This window comes from Urocitellus parryii, chromosome 9 (assembly GCF_045843805.1).
Source record: "Urocitellus parryii isolate mUroPar1 chromosome 9, mUroPar1.hap1, whole genome shotgun sequence".
NCBI lineage: Eukaryota > Metazoa > Chordata > Mammalia > Rodentia > Sciuridae > Urocitellus > Urocitellus parryii.
Genome location: NC_135539.1, coordinates 143,222,420 through 143,244,939, shown reverse-complemented (window position 1 = coordinate 143,244,939; position 22,520 = coordinate 143,222,420). Strand labels below are relative to the sequence as shown.

General features: G+C 52.8%; 1 protein-coding gene across 1 annotated transcript; it reads left to right on the top strand.

Moving 5' to 3' along the window:
- On the top strand, positions 1-22,181 carry Tbx19 (T-box transcription factor 19). Its single transcript, XM_026405264.2, has 8 exons — positions 1-197; positions 9,403-9,667; positions 11,197-11,331; positions 14,660-14,721; positions 16,439-16,500; positions 19,134-19,322; positions 20,299-20,434; positions 21,887-22,181. Exons 1-8 carry the CDS (start codon positions 1-3, stop codon positions 22,179-22,181), a joined length of 1,341 nt encoding a protein of 446 aa, XP_026261049.1.
- Positions 22,182-22,520: the final 339 nt, after the last annotated feature.

Here is a 22,520-nt window from a genome sequence, read left to right as displayed (position 1 = left end):
ATGAGTGAGCTGGGCACGCCGAGGACCAGCGACGGCACCGTCTCCCGCCTGCTCCATGTGGTGGAGAGTGAGCTCCAGGCGGGCAGGGAGAAAGGCGACCCCACCGAGAAGCAACTTCGCATCATCCTGGAGGACGCTCCCCTCTGGCAGAGGTTCAAGGAGGTCACTAATGAAATGATCGTGACCAAAAATGGCAGGTGAGTGTACCCTCCGCCCTGCCTGGGCGCACCCAGCTAGCAAGGGGGGGCGAGAGCTTGTAGATCGCAGAGGCGACCACTCTCGATGCAGAGGCACCGTCTGATCAAACACACTCAGCTGTCCCCAGCCAACTTAATTAGTTCTCAGATCATCCGAGAAGTGAAAGATGAAGCCCCGGGTCTTACAGGTTTAAGTGGAGAAGTTCCAGGGGATTTCTGTAGAGGGGGGCGTGCCCCGTGGGAGGGGGCTGAGCGCTCCAGTATCAGAAAATAGTGTGAGTTTTGACTGTGTCTCTGGAGCAGACCTGGGCTCCACCTCTGTTCAGGGAATCCGAAGTCCATTTTTTTTGGAGGCTGAAGGGTTTCCTCTAAAGTACAGCAAATTTTTGAAAAGTTGAAGAGTGGCAGCAAAAGGGTAGATGTAATCTCCTTGCCTGCCCCTCCGGCTGCTTCCCCCGCACTCGATCCGTGGAGTGTCCCCTTGTGATGGTGTCTGTGATATGTGACAGCCGTGGCAGGCAGAGAGGGTGAAGCCATACGACACTGCCACCGGGAAAAGTCACCTCCGTTTTTCTCACTGTGACCAATTAGGAATTAATGGAAACGGATCTCTGCTGGCACTTCTTGGATTCTATTAAATCTCGTCTGTTCCAAAGCTGTCAAGGTAATAGAAGCAGCTTTCACGTAGGAGAGGAGAAGCAAATCTTTTGAAATAGAATCACATGGCCTTCCCTGGCTCCCAGCGGTCAGTGATGCTCACGCATCGGGTCCGCGAGGCACTGGAAGGCCTCTTGAGCAGGGTTCCTCCGGACGGGGCTGTCCTTGTGCAAAATGCTTCCATTCCTGAAGTCTTGGCTTCTGGTTTCTTAATAAAACACAGCATAGAAAATTGACAATTCCTTGTCCAGAATTATGAGCTTGAAAGCTGTTGCACAAAGTTAAGGTGCTTCATGAAGAAAGTTATAGCAGAATCAAGGGCGTTCCAGTGAATCTTGTTTAGACCTGGTGTATGCCTTGCTCTGTGTGTACATTTTTTTCTTTCTAAATGGGTCACATACTTAAGGCATAGGGAAGATCAATAAATAAATTAGTTAATTAAAATTGCTTTTAATATGTGTAATTGTAAGTACCCTGTTCCGTCTCTTGATTTGTGTTTATGTGTCATTTTTGGTCTCTTTGGTAGGAAAAAAATATAAAACACATTTTTAACTTCAAGGAATCACTCCAGTTTTTTAATTGGATTCAGTTTCTTTCTTCCAAAGATGAGTGATGATGTAATTGTGAGATCCTGACTGTGTCTGACCACAGAGAGAACCTGGTTTACAGATCTTCCTGTTTGTTGGTCACACAGAAACCTAACTGCACTGCTTGGCTGTTCAAATGGCCCTGCACTACAATAAAAACAGGCATAATCACTGATGAGAGAATAGTCCATCTATTCCATAATGAATAGTGATATATTTCTGAAGCATTGTAAAATGCAATGAAGTAATATCATATCAGAATGTACTTCTACCATTTAAGAAGAGGATTTCTCACATTTTTCACCTAAATAAGATTTTTCCATATCTATAGTTGGCAATTCTCATCTGCGAGGTCATTTCATGCCAACCCGGTGAAAGGTCCTGTCGGTAGGAGAAGCCCATTGAGGTCCAGGGGTCCGGCTGTCTCTTCCCTCCAGAAAATGAAATGCTTTTCTGAAATTCTCTTAGGGTCTCTGGACCCCTGAGGGCCAAGATTTTCCCACGGGATAGAAAGTTCTCTTCGTACTTTAGGTAAAGAGGGGAGACAGATCTGGAAGCCCTCGTCTCTCTGTTCTCTGAGCCATTTCCTCTAGAAGCATCTGTCCCTCTCTGGGGACACGTCTGCTGGGTCTCATCTTCTTGCTCCCTTTTCCTTCTTCCTCCTGGTCATTTCTCCATGTCTCCGTTCACCTGTTCTTCTCTGGCAGAGGCCCCCCTGCAGGACCTCGGGAGCCCGCCTACCCTGGGCGGTGCCCTGCCTGGTGGAGAAGAGTGTTGTCCCCGGCCCAGACATCCCCCGGCTCATTCCTGCCTGGCTCTGCAGGACCGCCGACTATGTGGGTTTTCCAAGAGCTTCAGCCGGGGTACTCAGTCGGGGAACAGAGGGAACAGGCCGATCTGGGCCCGTGGGAGAGCCGAGACCCTACCCAGTACAGATCTGCTTCATCGTCACCAAGAGGAGCCTGTCTCTGACATGGAGGGTGAAGACAGGGTTTCCCCTGGGAAGCTCCCTATTATCCCCAGAAGCTGGGTCCTGATGGAACCCCACCTCCCTACCCCACTCCTCTTCCCTCCCTCCTCTCCTCCCTCTGCTTCCCTACTTCTTCCTTTCCCTCTCTTCCTTCTCCTCTTTTCTCCTCTTTCTTAAACCTTCTATTATCCACTTCAATCACCTTTCTGATACAACAGAGACCCTCCTTGGGGCTCAGGTTCACCCGGTTACCTACCCTGCATCCGGCCTGCTTTCCCCCTCCAGTCTCCAGCTCCAAACTTCCACGTGAGGTTTCAGAAGAGACTTACTTCTGCTAACAGGCCAATGGATCGGGTCACTTGCACTTGTTTTCTTCACTGTTAACATCTTCATCTGAGAGGAGAGGCTCTATTTTAGGGATGTTTTCATGCATTTAATAATTTAGACTGAACAAATTTGGCTTGAGCAGGTTTTAAGGAACTGGAAATGAAGACACCGGTGTGTCCATTTTCTGTCACAGGTAAGTGTCGGAGTCACTGAGTTTGAATCTGCTGAGTGTTACAGGGTGTCGTGCAGTGACACGGAGCCCATGTTTGTAGCTCCCGGCGAGGGTGGTGCCAGAGAGGAAAAGCAGCTCGGAGTCCTGCGGACCCAGACCCCTGTCTGGACGGCCAGTGGACATGGATAGGAATATATATATTAATTCACTTTTCCCCCTCTGATCCTTACCACCACAACTCGAGGGTCCCAGGCACCTGTGTGGTCTGCCCCGCGTCCCCAGGCCACTTGATTCTCCTCTTCGGTTTGTCTTTCATGGAAGTGTCAGCATCTGTGTGCCAGGAGTGCCACACACACTTCCACAACATTCTCATGGGCATTGGTGACAGTTCTCATCCCTGGGGAGGTGGAGGAAGGTGTTCTGAGTGGAACCTCCTGGACTTTGCTTTTGGCCATCTCCCCACCTCCCCTCCAGCACCACCCAGTCCTCCTCCCTCCAGCACCACCCAGTCCTCCTCCCTCCAGCACCACCCACTCCTCCCCCCAGCACCACCCACTCCTCCTCCCTCCAGCACCACCCAGGCCTCCCTCCAGCACCACCCACTCCTCCCTCCAGCACCACCCACTCCTCCCTCCAGCACCACCCACTCCTCCTCCCTCCAGCACCACCCACTCCTCCCTCCAGCACCACCCAGTCCTCCTCCCTCCAGCACCACCCACTCCTCCTCCCCCCAGCACCACCCAGTCCTCCCTCCGGCACCACCCACTCCTCCTCCCCCCAGCACCACCCACTCCTCCCCCCAGCACCACCCACTCCTCCCCCTGGCACCACCCAGCCCTCCCCCCAGCACAACCGGCCTCATCTCTGCCCCCTTCTTCCTGCAGATGTCCGTCTGCCCCCAGGAGATATGAAAGCTGGAAGGCCTCCTGGCTGCAGGAGCCAAAGGAGCCAAGGGTGGCAGGGACCCCAGTCATCCCAGCTGGCGTTCACCTGCCACGCCCCCCTCTCCCTCTCCCTGCCTGCTGGCCAGCCCTTTGTGAGCTAGGGGCTGATTTACATCTGTAACCTCTCAAAGACTGGGAATCTCTGTGTTTGGGAAAGAAAATGGAAAACCCAGCTTGCTTAGAAGTACAGTCTGACCCTGAAGACAAAGCCTGGCCTGAGAGTGACCACAGGCAGCTAGTGTCCCTAGAGGATGCTTGTGAGCCAGAGGGAGGGGGAGTGAAGTGGAGATGACCCTGGCTCAGAGGCTGTCTCAGACCTGCGCACTCCTCCTTACAAATGGAGATGAAAGGTACACACCAGGTCCCAGCATCCATGGGGGGACAAGGAAACAAGAAGAATTATAAAGTTCTTGGCCAACGAGTTCTGAAGAGCAACTGGCCGTTCGACCCTCTTTCAGGTGTTCTCCCACCAAGAGGAGGGACTCGCGCTTCGTGTTTGTTAATAGCTTAGTTGTGGTATAATCCACAGAACACGAATCGTCCACTTGGAGCGTACAGGCCAGTGCTGTTTGGTGGATCCACGGAGTTGTGCGTCCATCTCCACAATTCACTTTAGAACATGCTCATTGCCCCCAAAGAAACCTGCACCCCACCACGCTCCCCCACCCCGGGGACCACAGGTCCACCTTCGGTCTCTGTGGCCTTCCTGCCCTGGACACGCCGGGTCAGTGCCCCCCAGTCTGTGATGCTTCATGGGTGCTGGTTTCCAGGCTCACCCGGTGGCAGTGCCTGGCAGCACTTCCTTCCTGCCTGGGTAGCACTTCATGGTGTGGGCAGGCACCTCCTGCCCTGGGCACAGCTGGCGGGGCTGCAGGGCCTGGTTTCTGCCCGTCTCAGTTGTGATGCTGCTGCTATGAACACATGTGCACCAGTTTTTGTGAAGGCCTTTTCATTTTTCCTGGGCACATGTAGGCGTGGATGCAGGTGGGATAGCCACTCCATGTCATCGGGCAAGGAGCTGCCCACTGTTCCCAGGGCGACTGCGCCACATCACCGTCCAGCAGCGAGGCTCGAGGGTTGGCCCGGTTTCTTGGCAGCCTCACCAGTTGTTGGTCCTGGTTCTCTCTCAGCCGGCCCCAGGCGCTGCCTCTGCAGCTGTGGCTTGTGTTTCTGGTGGCTGGTGACGTGCAGCATCTTCGTGGAGCTCCAGAGACGTGGCGCAGAATGGAGGGAGGGCCCCGGCTCCTCTCTGGCCAGCACTGGAGGGTCCCGCCAGTCTCTGGCTGCATGGAGCTGAGGGACAGGAGGGCCTCCCACGCTGGGGTGGGCTGGGGTCTGCAGGCTCCTTCCTGTGCTCAGCCACACAGGCTTCCTCTTTCACCCTCCCAGCCGGCCAGTCAGGGCCCCGGGACAGTGTGCCGGCTGCTCCTGTGGCCCGGGGCACCTCCGTGGGGTCCTGCGTGACCCATCCTGCTCCCTGTGTAGGTCTTGGCTCCAGCGTGGATTCTGAGCCCACCTAAGGCCCTTCCACAGCCGCTAATGTGCCCTCGTCCCTTACCCCCCCCCGCCCCCCCGTGTGACCCCACTCATTTTGGTTCCTGGCTAAAGGGTCCTCACACTCTTGTAATCTAAACGGAAACACTAGAAGCCACGAGAACTCCTCACGTTTTTTTTTAACATGTAAATGCTATGGAGGCTTCATCCTTGATTATCGCCAACTACATCCATCCAGTGTCCTCCGCTGGGTGAGAGGGTGAGCATCGAGGGTCCACCTCACGGGAGCCTCCCTGGGCATCCTGTGTGTTATGTGCTGAAGGTCAAGTTTACCTAAGGGCACGGGACACCGAAGGATGGACAGGCTCTTCTGCAGCTGTTTCTGAAGTGATTTTTGTTAGTGCATTAGGGTTCCCCGAACTCGTGGGGTCTGCTTCGACTCACTCATAAATGCGTCTGACATGGTTTGCTCCATTCCAGTCCCGGGGCCGACTCCTCCCTCTCTCCCCTGGCCGCTCGCTCCTCCCGTGGTCTCCCTCTGCCCCGTGGTCTCCCTCCTCCTGTGGTCTCCCTCTGCCCCATGGTCTCCCTCTGCCCCATGGTCTCCCTCTGCCCCATGGTCTCCCTCTGCCCTGTGGTCTCCCTCCTCCCGTGGTCTCCCTCCTCCCGTGGTCTCCCTCCTCCCGTGGTCTCCCTCCTCCCGTGGTCTCCCTCCTCCCGTGGTCTCCCTCCTCCCGTGGTCTCCCTCCTCCCGTGGTCTCCCTCTGCCCTGTGGTCTCCCTCTGCCCTGTGGTCTCCCTCCTCCCGTGGTCTCCCTCCTCCCGTGGTCTCCCTCCTCCCGTGGTCTCCCTCCTCCCGTGGTCTCCCTCCTCCCGTGGTCTCCCTCTGCCCTGTGGTCTCCCTCTGCCCTGTGGTCTCCCTCCTCCCGTGGTCTCCCTCTGCCCCATGGTCTCCCTCCTCCCGTGGTCTCCCTCCTCCCGTGGTCTCCCTCCTCCCGTGGTCTCCCTCCTCCCGTGGTCTCCCTCCTCCCGTGGTCTCCCTCTGCCCTGTGGTCTCCCTCCTCCCGTGGTCTCCCTCCTCCCGTGGTCTCCCTCCTCCCGTGGTCTCCCTCCTCCCGTGGTCTCCCTCCTCCCGTGGTCTCCCTCTGCCCCATGGTCTCCCTCCTCCCGTGGTCTCCCTCTGCCCCATGGTCTCCCTCCTCCCGTGGTCTCCCTCTGCCCCATGGTCTCCCTCCTCCCGTGGTCTCCCTCCTCCCGTGGTCTCCCTCTGCTCTGTGGTCTTCCTCCCTGGCATACTCGTCCTCCCGTGGACTCGTTTTCCCTGGTGCATCACAGCTGTGCATGGATGTGGGCTCGTCCTGGCACACTCGTCCTGGCACACTCGTCCTGGCACACTTGTCCTGGCACACTAATCCTGGTATACTTGTCCTGGTCTACTTGTGCTGGCACACTCATTCTGGCACACTCATCCTGGCACACTCATCCTGGCACACTCATTCTGGCACACTCATCCTGGCACACTCGTCCTGGCACACTCGTGCTGGCACACTTGTCCTGGCACACTCATCCTGGTATACTCGTCCTGGTCTACTTGTGCTGGCACACTCATCCTGGCACACTCGTCCTGGTCTACTTGTGCTGGCACACTCATTCTGGCACACTCATCCTGGCACCCTTGTCCTGGCACACTCATCCCCACACACTCGTGCATGCAGGTAATGTCACTTGGTCAATTTCATCCTGTTTTGAGCCGACTTCTTTGTTAGGAGGTAAGCTTTGTGAGCAGGACACTGGGTCTGTGATTGTCACTGAGTCCCCACTAGAACAGGTCCTGGCCGGGAGCAGGTGCTTGGAACTCAGTCATTAAATGAGAAGATAAATCTCCATTAGGTACTGAGATTTGGGAAAACACTGAGGGACTCTTCCTTTTACTGTGGCCCAAATCATTGACTTTCTAGAAGTCTCAAAAGAGAGTGAAAATAAGGTGCCGTTAACACAGTAAGGAGAAGACCGTGGGGTACAGCCAACACCCTGGGCCCCCATCCCTGGGGGCCTCAGCTAGAAAACCGGCCAAGTAACAAGTATCTGTGCCCTTGGGGTGGGACTGAGGCTTGGATTAGAACACATGGAAGTGCAGCATCAGAAAAGCCATCCTAAGTCCTCAGCTGGACCTTCTGGAACTCTCTGCTTGACGTGTGGAAACACAGCGCACTGTGGAGCGTGAGCAGCTAGCTGCACGGGCCCTCCGGCTCCTCAGGGCCGGGGACCATCTCTTTCAGAGCTTCCTCTGTTGTTCATTCTATGGAGAAAACCTTTGGCATTTTTACATCTCAGTGTGTGAAATGCCAATGATACCCATGTCATTCTTGTGTTTTTTGTAATAAAGTAAAGTACTTTGGCACTTTATAAAAACCACAGGACTCCAAAGACAGGCCATTTCTCTGTGTACCTCCTGCAAACCAGCCAGACTCCTGGCTGTCACAATGACCCTACATCATCCCCACGATGATTTCTGATGCCCACTTTTATGAATTTTGCAAATGGCGATTGCTTTCACATGCCTTCTGTCGCCTACCCTTGGTCCATACTATTAAGATCATTGAAAACTTTATATAGCACAAGGGAAGAGTCTAATATCAAGAGAAAGCAATAAAAGAAAAATTTCCTGTTGAAGAAAGAACAAAAGAGAATACACCAGGGAAGATTTGAAGCCACAGGCAGCCTGGGGTGGCCAGGTTGGTTGATGGGAAGTGCAGCCGCCCCATCCCGTGGGGAGAGAGGCGAAGCCGGATTCTCTAGCGGATTCTCTAGCGTGGACTCAAGTGCATCCTCGGGTGCATCCCCCTAAATTCCACTTAGCTCATGCACCTGGCAGGGCAGTTCATGCACAGGTGCCTGTTTAACTAGGTCTTTCCTTCTTCTTCTTCTTTTTTTTTTTAGAATTTTTTTTTTAATATTTATTTATTTTTTTGGCGGACACAACATCTTTGTTTGTATGTGGTGCTGAGGATCGAACCCGGGCCGCACGCATGCCAGGCGAGCGCGCTACCGCTTGAGCCACATCCCCAGCCCCATTTCCTTCTTCTTGAACACACCAAGACAGCCTCATGAACTCATTGCAAGAACTTGCTAATTCTCCAGTGCTCGCTCCAGCGCCTGCACCTAACAAGCTTGGAAGTGCTGTCACACCCGGCCCTGAGGTGGCAGCCTGCTTCCCTCCAGGATCTTACCTTGGGTGGGGACTTTGGCAGCTGGAAGAGCAAAGGACCAACCGACTCTGCCTCCCTCCTGCCTGGCTGGCAGCAGCTTCTGCCCCCGCTTTTCTTTCTGGTGACAAGAAGTCTGGTAGAATGGGTGTGACCGCTAGTGGCCATGGAGGTCCTCTGGGGGGGTGAAAATGCTCTGGAATCAGAAGCCAGCCACCTCGGTAGTTTCTCCAAATACTGTGAGAGGAAACTTGTTGGTGCCATTCTAGGGAGTGGGAAGGATCGGGGAATCTAATGCATATGGAGATTGTGCTGCTCAAACACAAATCCCCACAAAATGCCCCAAAGATGGCTCCCTGCCGCAGGGGCTCAGGGTGTGTGCAAGCCTGCAGCTCGTCCACACTCACGGGAAAAGCCTTGTAGAGGCTCTGGGGAGTCTGGGGGAGCGGAGCCCGTCCACCTGCCACAGGAGCCTCTCATGTACCTGCTACCAGGTGTCGCGCACTAAGTGCCACCACCAACCCCTACTCAGAAAGGTGGGAAGGTGAGCTGGGAAGGGCTGTGTGTGGCCTCCGCAGGGGGCAGGGTCCTGGAAGAGAGCCCACCTTCCCCCCAGGTCCCTCCTCTCCGGGTTCCTTTGGAGTGGACACAGCACTTGAAAGTCAGACCCCAATATCAAAAGGGCTTGTGGAAGGAGGCTCTAGTGGAACTGGAGCTGGGGGGGCAGGGCCCCGTTACGGGCCTCCCTTCCAGGCCACTCCATGGGACGCCTCAGCACTGAGACCGGGGCAGGGCCGGGGTCCCTTGCCGTCCCTCCTGTGGCTAAGCGCCTTTCCCTTTTGTCTTTAGAAGGATGTTTCCTGTTCTAAAGATCAGCGTCACAGGACTGGACCCCAATGCCATGTACTCCCTCCTGCTGGACTTTGTCCCCACGGACAGCCACCGCTGGAAGTACGTCAATGGGGAGTGGGTGCCCGCGGGCAAGCCAGAGGTCTCCAGCCACAGCTGCGTCTACATCCACCCCGACTCCCCGAACTTCGGGGCCCACTGGATGAAGGCTCCCATCTCCTTCAGCAAAGTGAAGCTGACCAACAAGCTCAACGGAGGTGGGCAGGTACGGCCGCCCCAGCGCCCATCGAGAACTATCAAGGGTGCATTTAGGCAATTAGAGGGGTCTTCACCAGCCTCTTCTCCCACAGAAGCCAATTATTCCCTGGAGTCCAAATGTAAACAGGAATAAACAGCTCTTAATTGGTGCTTTCAGTTTTTAATGGACTTCCTGCTGTGGAGAGGGAGGAGAGTGCCTGGTTCACTTAATCATCAGGCCTCCTTTCAGAGTTTTGTCTTGTGCGCTGCTTTCACGCAGCCCTGGGAGGGAGATGTTTGTGGGTACCGGGTTTTGTTCATCTCTCTCCCCTTTTTTGGTGTAAGTGGTATGTTGGCAATAGACAAATACCTTAATAAAAAGCTGCTCCTAAATGAAATAATTACTTCCTCGGCTTGGGCATTACGATAATTATCAATAGAATACTGAATCAGCTTAGGTTTTTCAGAAAAAAAAGTAATCATAACAAACCTTAAATAAGGAAGGCTTTATTTAAGGTGGCTCCAATTAGAATAAACATGGGTTGGAGGCTTGTTTCTCTGGACTTATGTGGTGGGATTGTGCCTCCTAGTCAGGGGAGGCTGCTCGGGGCCTGGGGGTGGGGCAGGAGGCAGAGGCTGCCCCACTCCCTGCTTTGTTCAGCCTGTGCCCTGAGCTGTGGCCACCTCTGTCCTCTGTGCTCAGCACAGTCCTGTTGGAGGAGAAGCCGGCAAGGCCACCCAAGTCTTTGTGACATCCAAAGGTTCCCGGTCTTAATGAAATCAGGACCCTGAAAGGTGGAGTGTTGCTGCCTACCAGACTTCACAGTAGGACTTTCAATAACCCTTCACAGAATCATAAAGGAGGGGTCAGAGTCACCACCAGATGCCAGACGTCCTTAGCCTGTTCGTCACTTATAAAACAGCCATTGTCAACATTCTGAGTTATTAGATTTCTTTCTTTTTTAAAATATGGGATTTCATTTTTTATTAAATTTTCATTTTTATTAATATTTTTATTAATATTTATGACAGCAGAAGGCATTACGATTCATGTGTAATATGTGTACCTATAGAGCACACTGTCTCATGTCTCTGGTGGTCCACAAAGTACATTCTCACCAATTCCTGTCCTCATACGTGGACTTTGGATAATATCATGGGTTAGAAATGAGGTGGAATGTGATGGACATCATCATCCAGAGTTATTAGGTTTCTTCACCTGAAAAGAAGAACTTGCTTTAATGGACTGAAATCCACATTGTGCTGAAAACAGGCGGAGGAAGAAGGGAGGGGGACAGAATGCCAGGCACGCAGGGGCCACTCCTCTGGGGCCCCTCCCCTGACCCCTGTAGAAGGGGTCACATTCCCCAGGAGCCTCTGAGAAACCTCCCGGGTGGGGTGCAGCTCCGGTGACCCGGGACTTTACCTGTGTGTCCCTGACTTGGGTGGGTCCTGATCCTGGGACTAACCAAAAGTGTAGGCCATGAGGACACACAGGGCGGGGTCACCGGGACACTCGGGCTCGGCTTGGCGTCTCTTACCTTCTCCCCCCCACAGATAATGCTGAGCTCCCTGCACAAGTACGAGCCCCAGGTTCACATAGTACGCGTGGGAGGCGCCCACCGCATGGTCACCAACTGCTCCTTCCCAGAGACCCAGTTCATCGCCGTGACTGCCTATCAGAACGAGGAGGTAAGTGTGTGCGTGTGGTCACCGCCGGGAGCGTGACCGAGGGCCAGGGGCTTCCTTTAGTGCCACGAACCAGCTTGGTGGAGCTGAGTCCCCCAGGGTTCAGAGCTCTGCAGCTGAGGTGAAGCCACACAGTGGGCAGCTGCCTCCTGTCCCTCTTGTGTGTTGGTCACCTTTCTGTCACTGTGGCAGACAACCCAGGGGAAAGGCAAGGGGAAGTGAAGAGGAAAGGTTGATTTCGGCTCGCAGTGGTGGAGTGCCACCCACGAGGGAGTGACCCTCTTTGCTGTGGGTCTGGCAGCACGTGGCAGGGGCTGGTGGCAGCACAAAACCATTCGCGGAGCAAGAATGACTGTGGGGGGGTCAGGGTACCGCACCCTCAAGGGTAGGTCCAAGTGGCCTGCAGCCCTCCCACTAGGCCCACCTCCGAGGGGCTCCGTCACCTCCCAACAGGGCCATGCAGGGGCCAAGCCTTGCCACGTGGGCCTTGGGGACACTTGAATCCAAGCACCACCAACACACCTCTCTTGGTGCTAAGAAGACAGTGTGTGCTACCAAACCCCAAGCTCTGTGGAACTCAGGGCCTTTGTCTTGGGTCCCCGAGGTGCCCTTGGCCTGCACAGAACTGGACCTGCAGGAGGGTGCGGTGCGTGGGCCAGGACTGCCAGCTCTGCTCCAGAAGCAGGCCTGAGGGAACCACCTGAGCACACTGTCCATGGGGTCCTAGGACGCGTCTGTCCTGCCAGAGCTTCCTCCCCAGTGTGCCGGGCTGCTCTCGGGTCCTGCAGCTGGAACGCTGAGTAGTTAGGAGTCTGAGTCCACTGACCTTCTCCCGGGGTTCCCAGGCCTGCTGAGCACCACCAGGAGCACTGAATTCTTTCTGATAAAAGTTATAGAAAATAAAAGGTAATAAGCATCTATTTAAAAAGCATATAATAACATAGTATAGAAATACATAAGGTAAAAATGAGAAAATATGAGGTGAAAGTGCAGTTTTTCTTTGGAATCCTATTCCCCACAAGCATTACAAATAATAGCTTAAAATAGCTTAAAGTGTGTTTTTTGCACACATTTATTATGCATATATAAATATATATACATATATAAATATGTATACAAAAAATGTAAATTGGCTCATTATTTATATATATATATATATATATATATATATATATATATATATATATATATAGTTCAAAGAATTCTTTTTAAAAATTTAGCAGTGTTTATGGGTATCTTTCTGCATTTGGGCATGTGTTCCTTGAGCAATGCTAGCAATGTTCAATTGAAGGGTGAACCATATTTCTTTTTTTTTAAAATTTATTTCTTAGTTGTAGCTGGACACAATACCTTTATTTTATTTATTTTTATGTGGTGCTGAGGATCGAACCCAGGACCTTGCACATGTTAGGCAAACACTTGACCACTGAGCCACAACCCAGGCCAGTGAACTCTATTTCATTAATCAGCCCCTCCAATGGATGTTTAGGTTCTCTCAGTTGTTTTACTTTCTGTTGTAATAATGCTGTGGTGCATATCCTGGGGTATCTGCTGTTGTCTACTTGCATGGGATGACCTCTCAGGAAGGGCATTTTTCTGTTGAGGGGAGCGGAGGTTAGGATTTTAACGAGGGTGCCAAATTTCTTCCCTCAAAAGAGCCTCTCCATTGATAGCCCCCGCAACACCATTATCAACAGTCATTGTGTCTTCTTCTTCCTCTTCTTCTTCTTCTTTTTTTTTTTTAAAGAGAGAGTGAGAGAGGAGAGAGAGAGAGAGAGAATTTTTAATATTTATTTTTTAGTTCTCGGCGGACACAACATCTTTGTTGGTATGTGGTGCTGAGGATTGAACCCGGGCCGCACGCATGCCAGGCGAGCGCGCTGCCGCTTGAGCCACATCCCCAGCCCTCTTCTTCTTGTTTTTAATCTGCATTTTTGTATTTGGAAGCATAAAAGAAAAATTGTGGGCTCCCATCCATCCAAGTAAGGGTCTCCAAAGGTGATGCTTAGAACATATAGTTTTAAAAGTTTCCCTAGAAAAATCTGGTGCTCATCATCAGATCTGGAAACCAGAGTCTTAGTGCCCACAGCTGAAGTGAAGCTGCAGGCTGACTCACAGCACAGACGCACAGAGGAAATGCAACTCTTCTTCCACAAGGTGTTCTGGCCTCGTGGCAGAACCGTGCTGGGTCAGTGGGAGCAGAAATGAACAGTCCTCAGCAGGCCTTCTAGGAGGACAGCCCTCAGTGTCCCAGACAGGCCTCCCTCCCTCCCTCCCTCCTCTCTCCCTCCCTCCCTCCCTCCCTCTCTCTCTCTCCCCCTCTCTCCCTCCCTCCCTCCTTCCCTCCTCCCTCCCTCCTTCCCTCCCTCCCTCCCTCACTCTCTCTCTCCCTCCCTCCCTCTCTCTCTCTCCCTCTCTCCCTCCCTCCCTCCTTCCCTCCTCCCTCCCTCCTTCCCTCCCTCCCTCCCTCACTCTCTCTCTCCCTCCCTCCTCTCTCCCTCTCTCCCTCTCTCTTTCCCTCCCTCCCTCCTTCCCTCCTCCCTCCCTCCTTCCCTCCCTCCCTCCCTCCTTCCCTCCTCCCTCCCTCCTTCCCTCCCTCCCTCCCTCACTCTCTCTCTCCCTCCTCTCTCCCTCTCTCCCTCTCTCTTTCCCTCCCTCCCTCCCTCCTCTCTCCCTCTCTCCCTCTCTCTTTCCCTCCCTCCCTCCCTCCTCTCTCCCTCTCTCCCTCTCTCTTTCCCTCCCTCCCTCCTCCCTCTCTCCCTCCCTATCTCTCTCCCTCCCTCCCTCCCTCTCTCTCCCTCTCTCTCTGGATCAGATGGCTCTGAGAGGGGACACAGCTAAGGCTAGCACAATGGCAGGCTGGGGCCACCGTGCTTCTTCCATTAACATGGCTCAATGGGCGATGATTATGTAAGAGGGAGGGAACTGGCCCCTGCTCTCCAGGAGAGGAGGATCACAGCGGTACCACTCCTCAGTATGTCCCAAGTGACAAGAAAAGGAACTCATGTGCTTGGTGCTCAGTGATGACTGAAAATAAAGAAGTGAGTAGAAGAAGGAATTCTGGGTTTGGTGCTTTGGATGTTGCTTATTTCTAAAATCCGTCCCTCTTGGCTCACTTGGCAAGGCCCTGATCATTCTCACCTCCTGTCATAATGAAGGGTCCTTGGCCAGGGCCAGTGCCAGGGAGACCTAACACAGGACTCAGCAGAGACACACGGTGGTGGCGGGGAGGACTCCCCTGGTTTCCCACAAGTTCACACTGGGGACAAAGGACCTATCTACCTGCACCTGTTCCCTTCTCACTGACACTTCTTGTCTTTGCAAATGCAAGATAACAGCCCTCAAGATCAAGTACAACCCCTTTGCCAAGGCCTTCTTGGACGCCAAGGAGAGGTGAGTAGAGAAATCCCAGTGAGTTTTTATGAACGGACTTCTGCAAATGTGGAACTCACCATTGTCCTGAAAGGATAGAAATGTTTTCAATATTCATGTAAATAAAATAAGCAAATTCAACTGGATGACAATTGCCTGCTCCTTACCACAGTGCTCCCAGAGGACCCCTGGCTGCACTGTTCTGGTGGCTCTGTTTATCATTGGTTCTTGAAAGGAACACAACCATATTTAAAAAGTAATTTAGGTTTTTAACAATTCACTGTGACCTTTCCCCAGTTGCCTCTGAGTAATAGAGTTTTAATAGTTGTATTGTTTTAAAACCACACTTAGCCTAGGAAGGGTAAGTAATGGTGGGAGGCTCGGATTATTCAGGGGTAATTAGAGACGGAGGGCTGTGTTAGTCAGCCTGCAGCTTCACTGGGACCAAAATGCCTGACAAGAACAACTTAGAGGAGGAAGAGTTCATTTTGGGCTCCCAGTTTCAGAGCCTCAGTCCACGGGGCTGACTCCATCGTTCTGGGCCTGAGATGAGCAGAGCCTGTGGCAAAAGGGCAGTGGCCGGGAAAGTTGGTCATCTTATGGCAGCCAGGAAGCAGAGGAGGGGCCAGGGACAGGATATAGTCCAAGGCTACCTCCCAAGTGACCACCTCCAGCCACGCTCTAACTGCCCACGGTCACCACCCAGTGGTCCATTCAGATTGCCAGTCCATCAGGATTAACCCACTGTGAGGCTACCGCTCATCACTGACCACTTCACCTGCGTGATCTCACACAGGAACTTTTCAGGGGACACCTTACATCCAAAACGTAACAGGGCATGAGTGATGCACTTTGGGTCAGTGACTTGCTGTCCCCCTACCTTTGCTTTTCATTCTCGGGCAAAATAACAGAGCGTGGTACTGATCATTGATCTTTCTATTGACAAGGCTTGGAATATAAATACGATGTCCTTTAAAGTATTCAGAATTTTTTGCCTGAATTTCTAATCTTTTCACCTACTTTTATAACTACCTGATTTTCCTTTTCATCTTAAAGATTCTGGGTTAATGGACAGATGCTGATAAAGATAGCACACAAGAATCTGTCCTGTTCAATATATGAATACATTTTGATGATGGAGAGGACACGCTGATAACTTTTTCAGATAACTGAAGTCCTAATGGAGAAGGCTGTGTGAGATGACAGAATCCTGGCCACCACTGCAGGTCCCAAATGATAGCAGCATGGTATAATAAAGAGATCTCAGAACTTCAAGGAAGAGGGCCTGACTTGGAGTCCCAGTTTCGTCCCTCCTCTCTGTGTGATCATGCCTGTGTCAGTCTACCTCCCTGAGATCTATAACTAATAGATCTAATCTGCAAAATGGCGTGGCAATATCTCCTTCACAGGGCTGTTGGTCAACCTAGCAAATCACATGTGCAATTGTGTCTCAAAGACCTGCACAAATCTTAGCTCTTGTCATTATGATCTGAATCATGACCCAGTAAGAGGAGCTGAACAGGGACGGCTGTCCTTATGGTACTGGGGACAACAGCAGATCTGAGATGCACAGAGCCACTGCACGAGTAGAGGAAGGAGAACGGGAGAGGAGATCAGCTTTGAGGAAAGGGGAGTCTGGTCTTCTTATTCAGAGACTTGTATTGCTCTCCTTAGAGGATTTGGGGTGTGCTTCATGCTGGACTTGAACCATGAGCTGTCACTTTCACTGCTGTTTCAGAAACCACCCCAAAGACCTGCCGGAGGCTGTCTGTGAGAGCCAGCACGTGGCCTACTCTCACTGTGAGTTGGGGAACGTAGGCGGGAGGCGCTGGGCTACACTGGGAGTGTCCCCCCTGCACTCAGACCCTTGCCTTCATGACCACTTAAGGCCTAGTCCAAACTGAGGCCCACTGACGGTCCCTTCCACTCGAGTCAAGTGATGCCTTGCCAGAGTTCCCAGGCACAGGGGTCAAACAAGTCTTAGGCAGGAGGTAAGAGTGGGAATGAAGGCTTTCTTAACCCTAGTTTTCCTGTGAGTGAAGCGAAGGACTCTCAAAAGGGCGTCCTGGGCCTATCTCCCCCCTGGACCCTCTCTGGTCAGTTCTGGATTTCCCCTGTTCCTAGTGTTGGCTACTTTTGGAGCTGGTCCCTAGTGCCTGCGTGGCCTCGAGCAGCTGCGGCCTCACAGATGAGGAGAGTCTGCATTTGGGCTGAAAGGCCGAGGGAGGCTGGAGAAGTACGCCCGGGAGTCAGAGGGCAGCGCTGGGTGTTCCCACAGGGTACCACTGTCTCCACATCCCAGCGGGTGGAGGAGGCTCCTGGTGGAGGGAGCCCGCGGAGGTTCCAGGAGCAACTCATGGAAAAGTTAACCCGTGGACACACCCTTTAATTAGTGTGGCGGTGGCTGGCCAAGATCCCTGTGGCCATTTTAAAGCTGTGGATTCTTCGCTCCTCCCTCCCCTAAACCTTAACTTCCAGGCCAGAAATGGTAGTACAGCCACACAGAGAGCTGGCTTTCAGAAGCGCACTTTTTAAAGTGACTTTACCAAGGCTTTTGTTGAGGTTAGTGCCACACGCAGAGAGACACGCCTTCTCTCAGTTCACGTGCGGTGGCCTTCTTGGCAAACTTCTCAAGGTGTGTACGTTACATGTGGCCAACTACGTGGTCCTGGGGTGGGGAGTCTTGTCTGGTTTTGCCCATTGGATGCCTGAATCTTTTTTTTTTTTTTATTGGTTGTTCACAACATTACAAAGCTCTTGACATATCATATTTCATACATTAGATTGAAGTGGGTTATGAACTCCCAATTTTACCCCAAATGCAGATTGCAGAATCACGTCGGTTACACATCCACAATTTTACATAATGCCCAATTAGTAATTGTTGTATTCTGCTACCTTTCCTATCCCCTACTATCCCCCCTCCCCTCCCCTCCCATCTTCTCTCTCTACCCCATCTACTGTAATTCATTTCTCTCCTTGTTTATTTCCCCATTCCCCTCACAACCTCTTATATGTAATTTTGTATAACAATGAGGGTCTCCCTTTGGATGCCTGAATCTTGAGTCCACTACTCAGTGTAGGGAAGTCTTAAATTTTCCCTTTGAAGGTTCAGTAATATTGGTTGATGAAATAAGCCAACCATAGATAGATCAGCAGGAAAAAAGCACACACACTTATAAGTGTACAGAAACATGAAAACCATATGCAAAGGATGAAACTCAAAGAAAGTGCCGAATGGTTGAAGCTTAAATAGCATTTGAACTACAGAAATAGGCACTTGGCGGGGTGGAGGGAAGAAAATGCACTGAACAGAGTGGTCTCATTGTGCAGAAGAATATGGTGCGTCCTGTGGAGTCTCAGGGCAAGTCCACACAGGCTGAGGAGGGCCTCAGAGCCAGGGCAGTGTGTTCACTGTGGGCTTCTACTACGGTGTGCACCTGTACCACCAAAGGGCAGCTGGCAGAAGGACTCCTGTGACCCAGCCCACTGCATGGCCGTCTCATAACATGCTAAAGAAGCATATTTTTTGGGGGGTGGCCTACTTTGACCTCACTCTCTGGGTAGGGAAACCTTGGGTCGTATGCTTACACAACCATGGGAAGATGACAGGATTGTCAGGAATGACCGAACTCTGTGCCATGGGCTTACTTACACTTTACGAGCGTTTCAGCAATGGCTGTGGGTGCTAGTTCTGAGGTCCTTTTCCACATCGTTGAGGTGACAACCCTTGGTCACAGTTCTTCAGGAGCAGCTCTGGCCTTGCCTGAATCAGCATCCGTCAGCCCAGCTGAGACCTGGTGGGAGAATGTCTTTCTTACTCAGGGCCTGAATTTCTGAGTCTCACTGAGTCTCTCTTTGCCCAGCGGCTCTCCTGAGGTAGAATCTTCTGTTCAGGATCTCCAAGAACTGATTTCTATGAAATATTTTGCAACTTTCCAAAATATTCTGCAAAATGCTTGCTGCCAGGGTGTGCGAGGCCCGCGCTCTTTCTCTGTGCCAGGAGTGTCCCGCGTGCCGTTGGTGACGGAAGGCCTCACCTTCCCGCCGGCAGAAATGAGCCCTTGCTCCTTCCTTGCCACCTCACCAAGCAGCCCCTGGTGGAGGCCAGTGAGCTGGACACAAGTTGGAGGCCTCCTGGACACACTTTTATTATAAGGAAGTAGCTTTCAGGTTGTATTTTGAATAGCTTCTGTTAACTTCTGCCTTCAGGTTGTATTGGTATAGCCACAGTGCAGTGTTATTTAGTGGTTTTGCACACCTTGATGGGACCTGTCCATCTCCAGAGAGACCAGGTCACCTGTTCATGGGGAAGGGGTGGTGGAATTTCCACATGGGCAGGGTCACTGTCATTCCCAAGAAACATGGTGTGCAAAGTAGCTGGTCATCTGATTTCTGTGTGTCAGTCCCTGTATTTTCCTCGTCTGTTCCAGTGGGAGGCTGGATCTTTTCCAATCCGGATGGCGTATGCACAGCAGGAAATGCCAACTACCAGTATGCGGCGCCCTTGCCCCTGCCTGCTCCCCACACCCACCATGGCTGCGAGCATTACGCGGGGCTCCGAGGACACCGGCAAGCTCCCTACCCTTCTGCGTACATGCACAGGAACCACTCTCCCTCAGGTGCGTGGTTCTGCTAAAGAGGCTCTGGGGTGTGGGGGAGGGGGAAGAGAGGGAAGCCCTTTCCTCCACTGTGCTTACACATTAATATTGCACATCATTGCTTTCTTGTTGTGTACTGACATCTGTGGTCTGGCCATAATAGTTTTAGTGTTCTCTAATTCTGTAATTATTTCATCAAACACTTAGGTGGATGGTTTCTAGTGGGTGCAAAAGGCTTCGTCCCAGGGCGCTGGGGTGCTGAGCGGTTTCAGGCCGATCACTGAAGGCCAGTCAAGTTGCGGGGTTTGAAATACTCAGTGTGTTGCCTTCCTGGGGCTCTTTTTAAAGTTGCATCATGGCTCAGTACAGGGAACACTAGGACAATTAGGAAGTCTCCCGAGAGCCGTATCACGGTACGTTCCAGCTTTAGTTTGATTCAGTTGGAGATTTACAAACTCAGCTTTCATCATATTTGCAGTCTGATGTTTTTTAAAGCCGGCAATTTGTGTGTGTGTGTGTGTGTTTTTCTCACTCACTGCTATCTTATCCACCTTGGCCATGTGTATGCCCAGGTCCGTTGCTTTGTTCTTAGATTTGAGAGAGAGAGAGAGAGAGAGAGAGGGGTGGGGTGGGGAAGGAGCAGTTGATGATTCATGCAATAGCTTGGGGGGCCCTCCAGCCGGAGAGAAGCTGTTTGGCCCGTTCTCAAGGGGAGTGGATGTGGGGAAGGAGTCGGGCAGGTCCGTGTCACTGAGTGCAGACGCCCCCTGGGAGCCTCTGTCAGCTGGAGGTGGGCGGTGAAGGGACCTCTGTGACACTGGCCTGTGCTGCTTCAGTAGCCCAAGCCCCTTCTGCTCCACTACCCTCAGAAGGACTGACGAGCCATTGCCTCGCAGTGTAAGCCACAGAGATATTTTGCTCCAGCTGACGTCCCTGGTCACCATCTTTAGGTGTTCTGTGTGTTCCGTGAATCTGACTCATTGTCATTTCTCCAAAGTGAATCTGATAGAAAGCTCAAGCAATAATCTGCAAGTGTTCTCGGGAGCCGACGGCTGGACGTCCTTGTCCTCCACTCCCCACGCCAGCATCCTGTCTGTGCCCCACACCAACGGACCCATCAACCCAGGGCCCAGGTAAGCTCGCTCTTGGGTGGACTCGGAGCCTCACTGTCCTCTGGGGACCCAGAGGCTTCTTCTTGCCAGAGTGGCTCAGCCTCACCTGAGGTCCTGACTCCTCAGCAGCTAAGACGTAAAGGGCCCAAGAGGACCAACCTCTGTGGTGCAGGAAGGGCGTTGGCGAAGCAGCCACCTGGGTGTCTGCTCTGTTCTTGTGGCCTTGACATTGTATGTTTAAAGGGGAGAAAACCTGTGGCCTGGGATCATGGGAACCAGCCAGAAACACTTTAAACTGAGGCTATAACAAATAAGGCATGTACACACACGTGTACACACACTCACACACACACACACAACATCAAGTATAGGTGCATTAAAAAGCAAATATGTAAAAATACACTGAGGAATTGAGGCCCTTGGCTGCCCCTGTTCTCTTATGTCTCCCCCTCTGAAAGGGGGCACGGTGGGGACATGGCTCACAGCCTGGCTTTAGACCAGATGTTGTGCTGGGCCCCGAGGTGCGGTCTCACCCCAGAGGGCTGCGTCCAGCTGGCTTCTGGGGATCAGCACTTCAGGGTGGTGGAGGGGAAAGAACGGGTGGCTTGAGTCTGGCAGAGGTGATGCTGTCTGCCCGTTGCTGACTTTGACTTTGGGCTGTGTTCCTGGCCTCCCCTAGCTCTGACTTTCCCATCTCCTGAAATAGCCTGAACTACTCTGTAGATCGGAGCTACTATGAGCATCGAATCTCCAGGGGATGGTGCCCAGGCATCTAACTTTTTTCCATCTCTAAACTCACTGAGTGATTCCAATGTGCAACCAAGTCTTGAACCAGTGCTGTAGAAGTAGAGATGGCAAAAAAGTGGTCAGCCCCAGGCTTCCTGCCAGGGACCCTAGCTGACAGGTGGAGACCAGGAAGAGACGTCATAATAACTACCACTGTTTACTGAGTGTCACGTGCCAGGCACCATATACTCACCTTTTCATTGGATCCTTGCAACAACCTCTCAGGTCTGTAAGATGACCATTTGTGAGCCTTGAAGCTGAAGAAGCAGACACTCGGAGTTACTAACCACTCTGCTCGAGATCACAGGGCTCATGTGAGGTGGAGCTAGGATTCAGACCCAGCGCTTCCAACAGCAGTGGTCAGCCACACTGCCACTCCTGGCCGGGGGGGACCATTCTCACAGAGTCTGTAGTCCTAGTCCTTCCTTGCATGGTCCTACCTGCTTTATATGGGCTGCAGGTGAGACCAGAGAATGGAACACCTTGCCAGGGGCCAGGCCAGCACCGTGATTCAGTGTCAGGACAACTGATTTCATGCCACTACCTCTCACGACGTCTCTTGGCTTTTCTGCAGAAGTGGGCCCGTTGGTGCCACTGCTGGAAGCAGGCATGGCCAGAGCCCTCTCCTGCCTGGGGTATTCCTCCCCGGGTGCCATCTGACGGTCTCTCTCTCTCTGCCCTCTGCAGCTCCTATCCCTGCCTGTGGACCATCAGCAATGGAGCTGGGGGCCCTGCTGGGTCAGGCGCAGAGGCTCACGGCAGCACCCCGGGGGCCTTTCTCCTTGGCAACCCAGCCGTGACCTCACCCGCCTCCGGGCTCCCCACCCAAGCTCCAGCTTCAGGTGGTGTGGAGGTCCTGGGGGAGCCCTCACTGACCAGCATTGCAGTGTCCACCTGGACAGCGGTGGCCTCCCATCCCTTCCCAGGCTGGGGTGGCCCTGGAGGGGGTGGGCGCCACTCCCCCTCCTCTCTGGACAGTTAGGCAGTGTCCCAGGAGCCTCCATGAGCAGAGTCCCCTAGGGGTAGAGCACCTAGAAGCCCTTGCTCTGATCCCAGTGGGCCATTCTGCAGGTCCCGCCTGCTGGTGGGGGCGGCAGGGTGGCGGGAGGTCACACGGAAGCCCCCTGGGGATGGTTTAGCTGGCGATGTGGATTTGGCATCTCGCTCTGCTCCGTGGTTGTTGGCTCTCCTGTTTTCCCTGAGCGCATCCTTGCCCTGCTTAGGTGACTGAGGTCTGCTGCGTGCTGCCTTGTGCCCTGCCCTCTGTACGCCTAGCTTGCTTCTCTCAGAGGGTGCAAACTGTGAGTGAGCTTGACCGTCA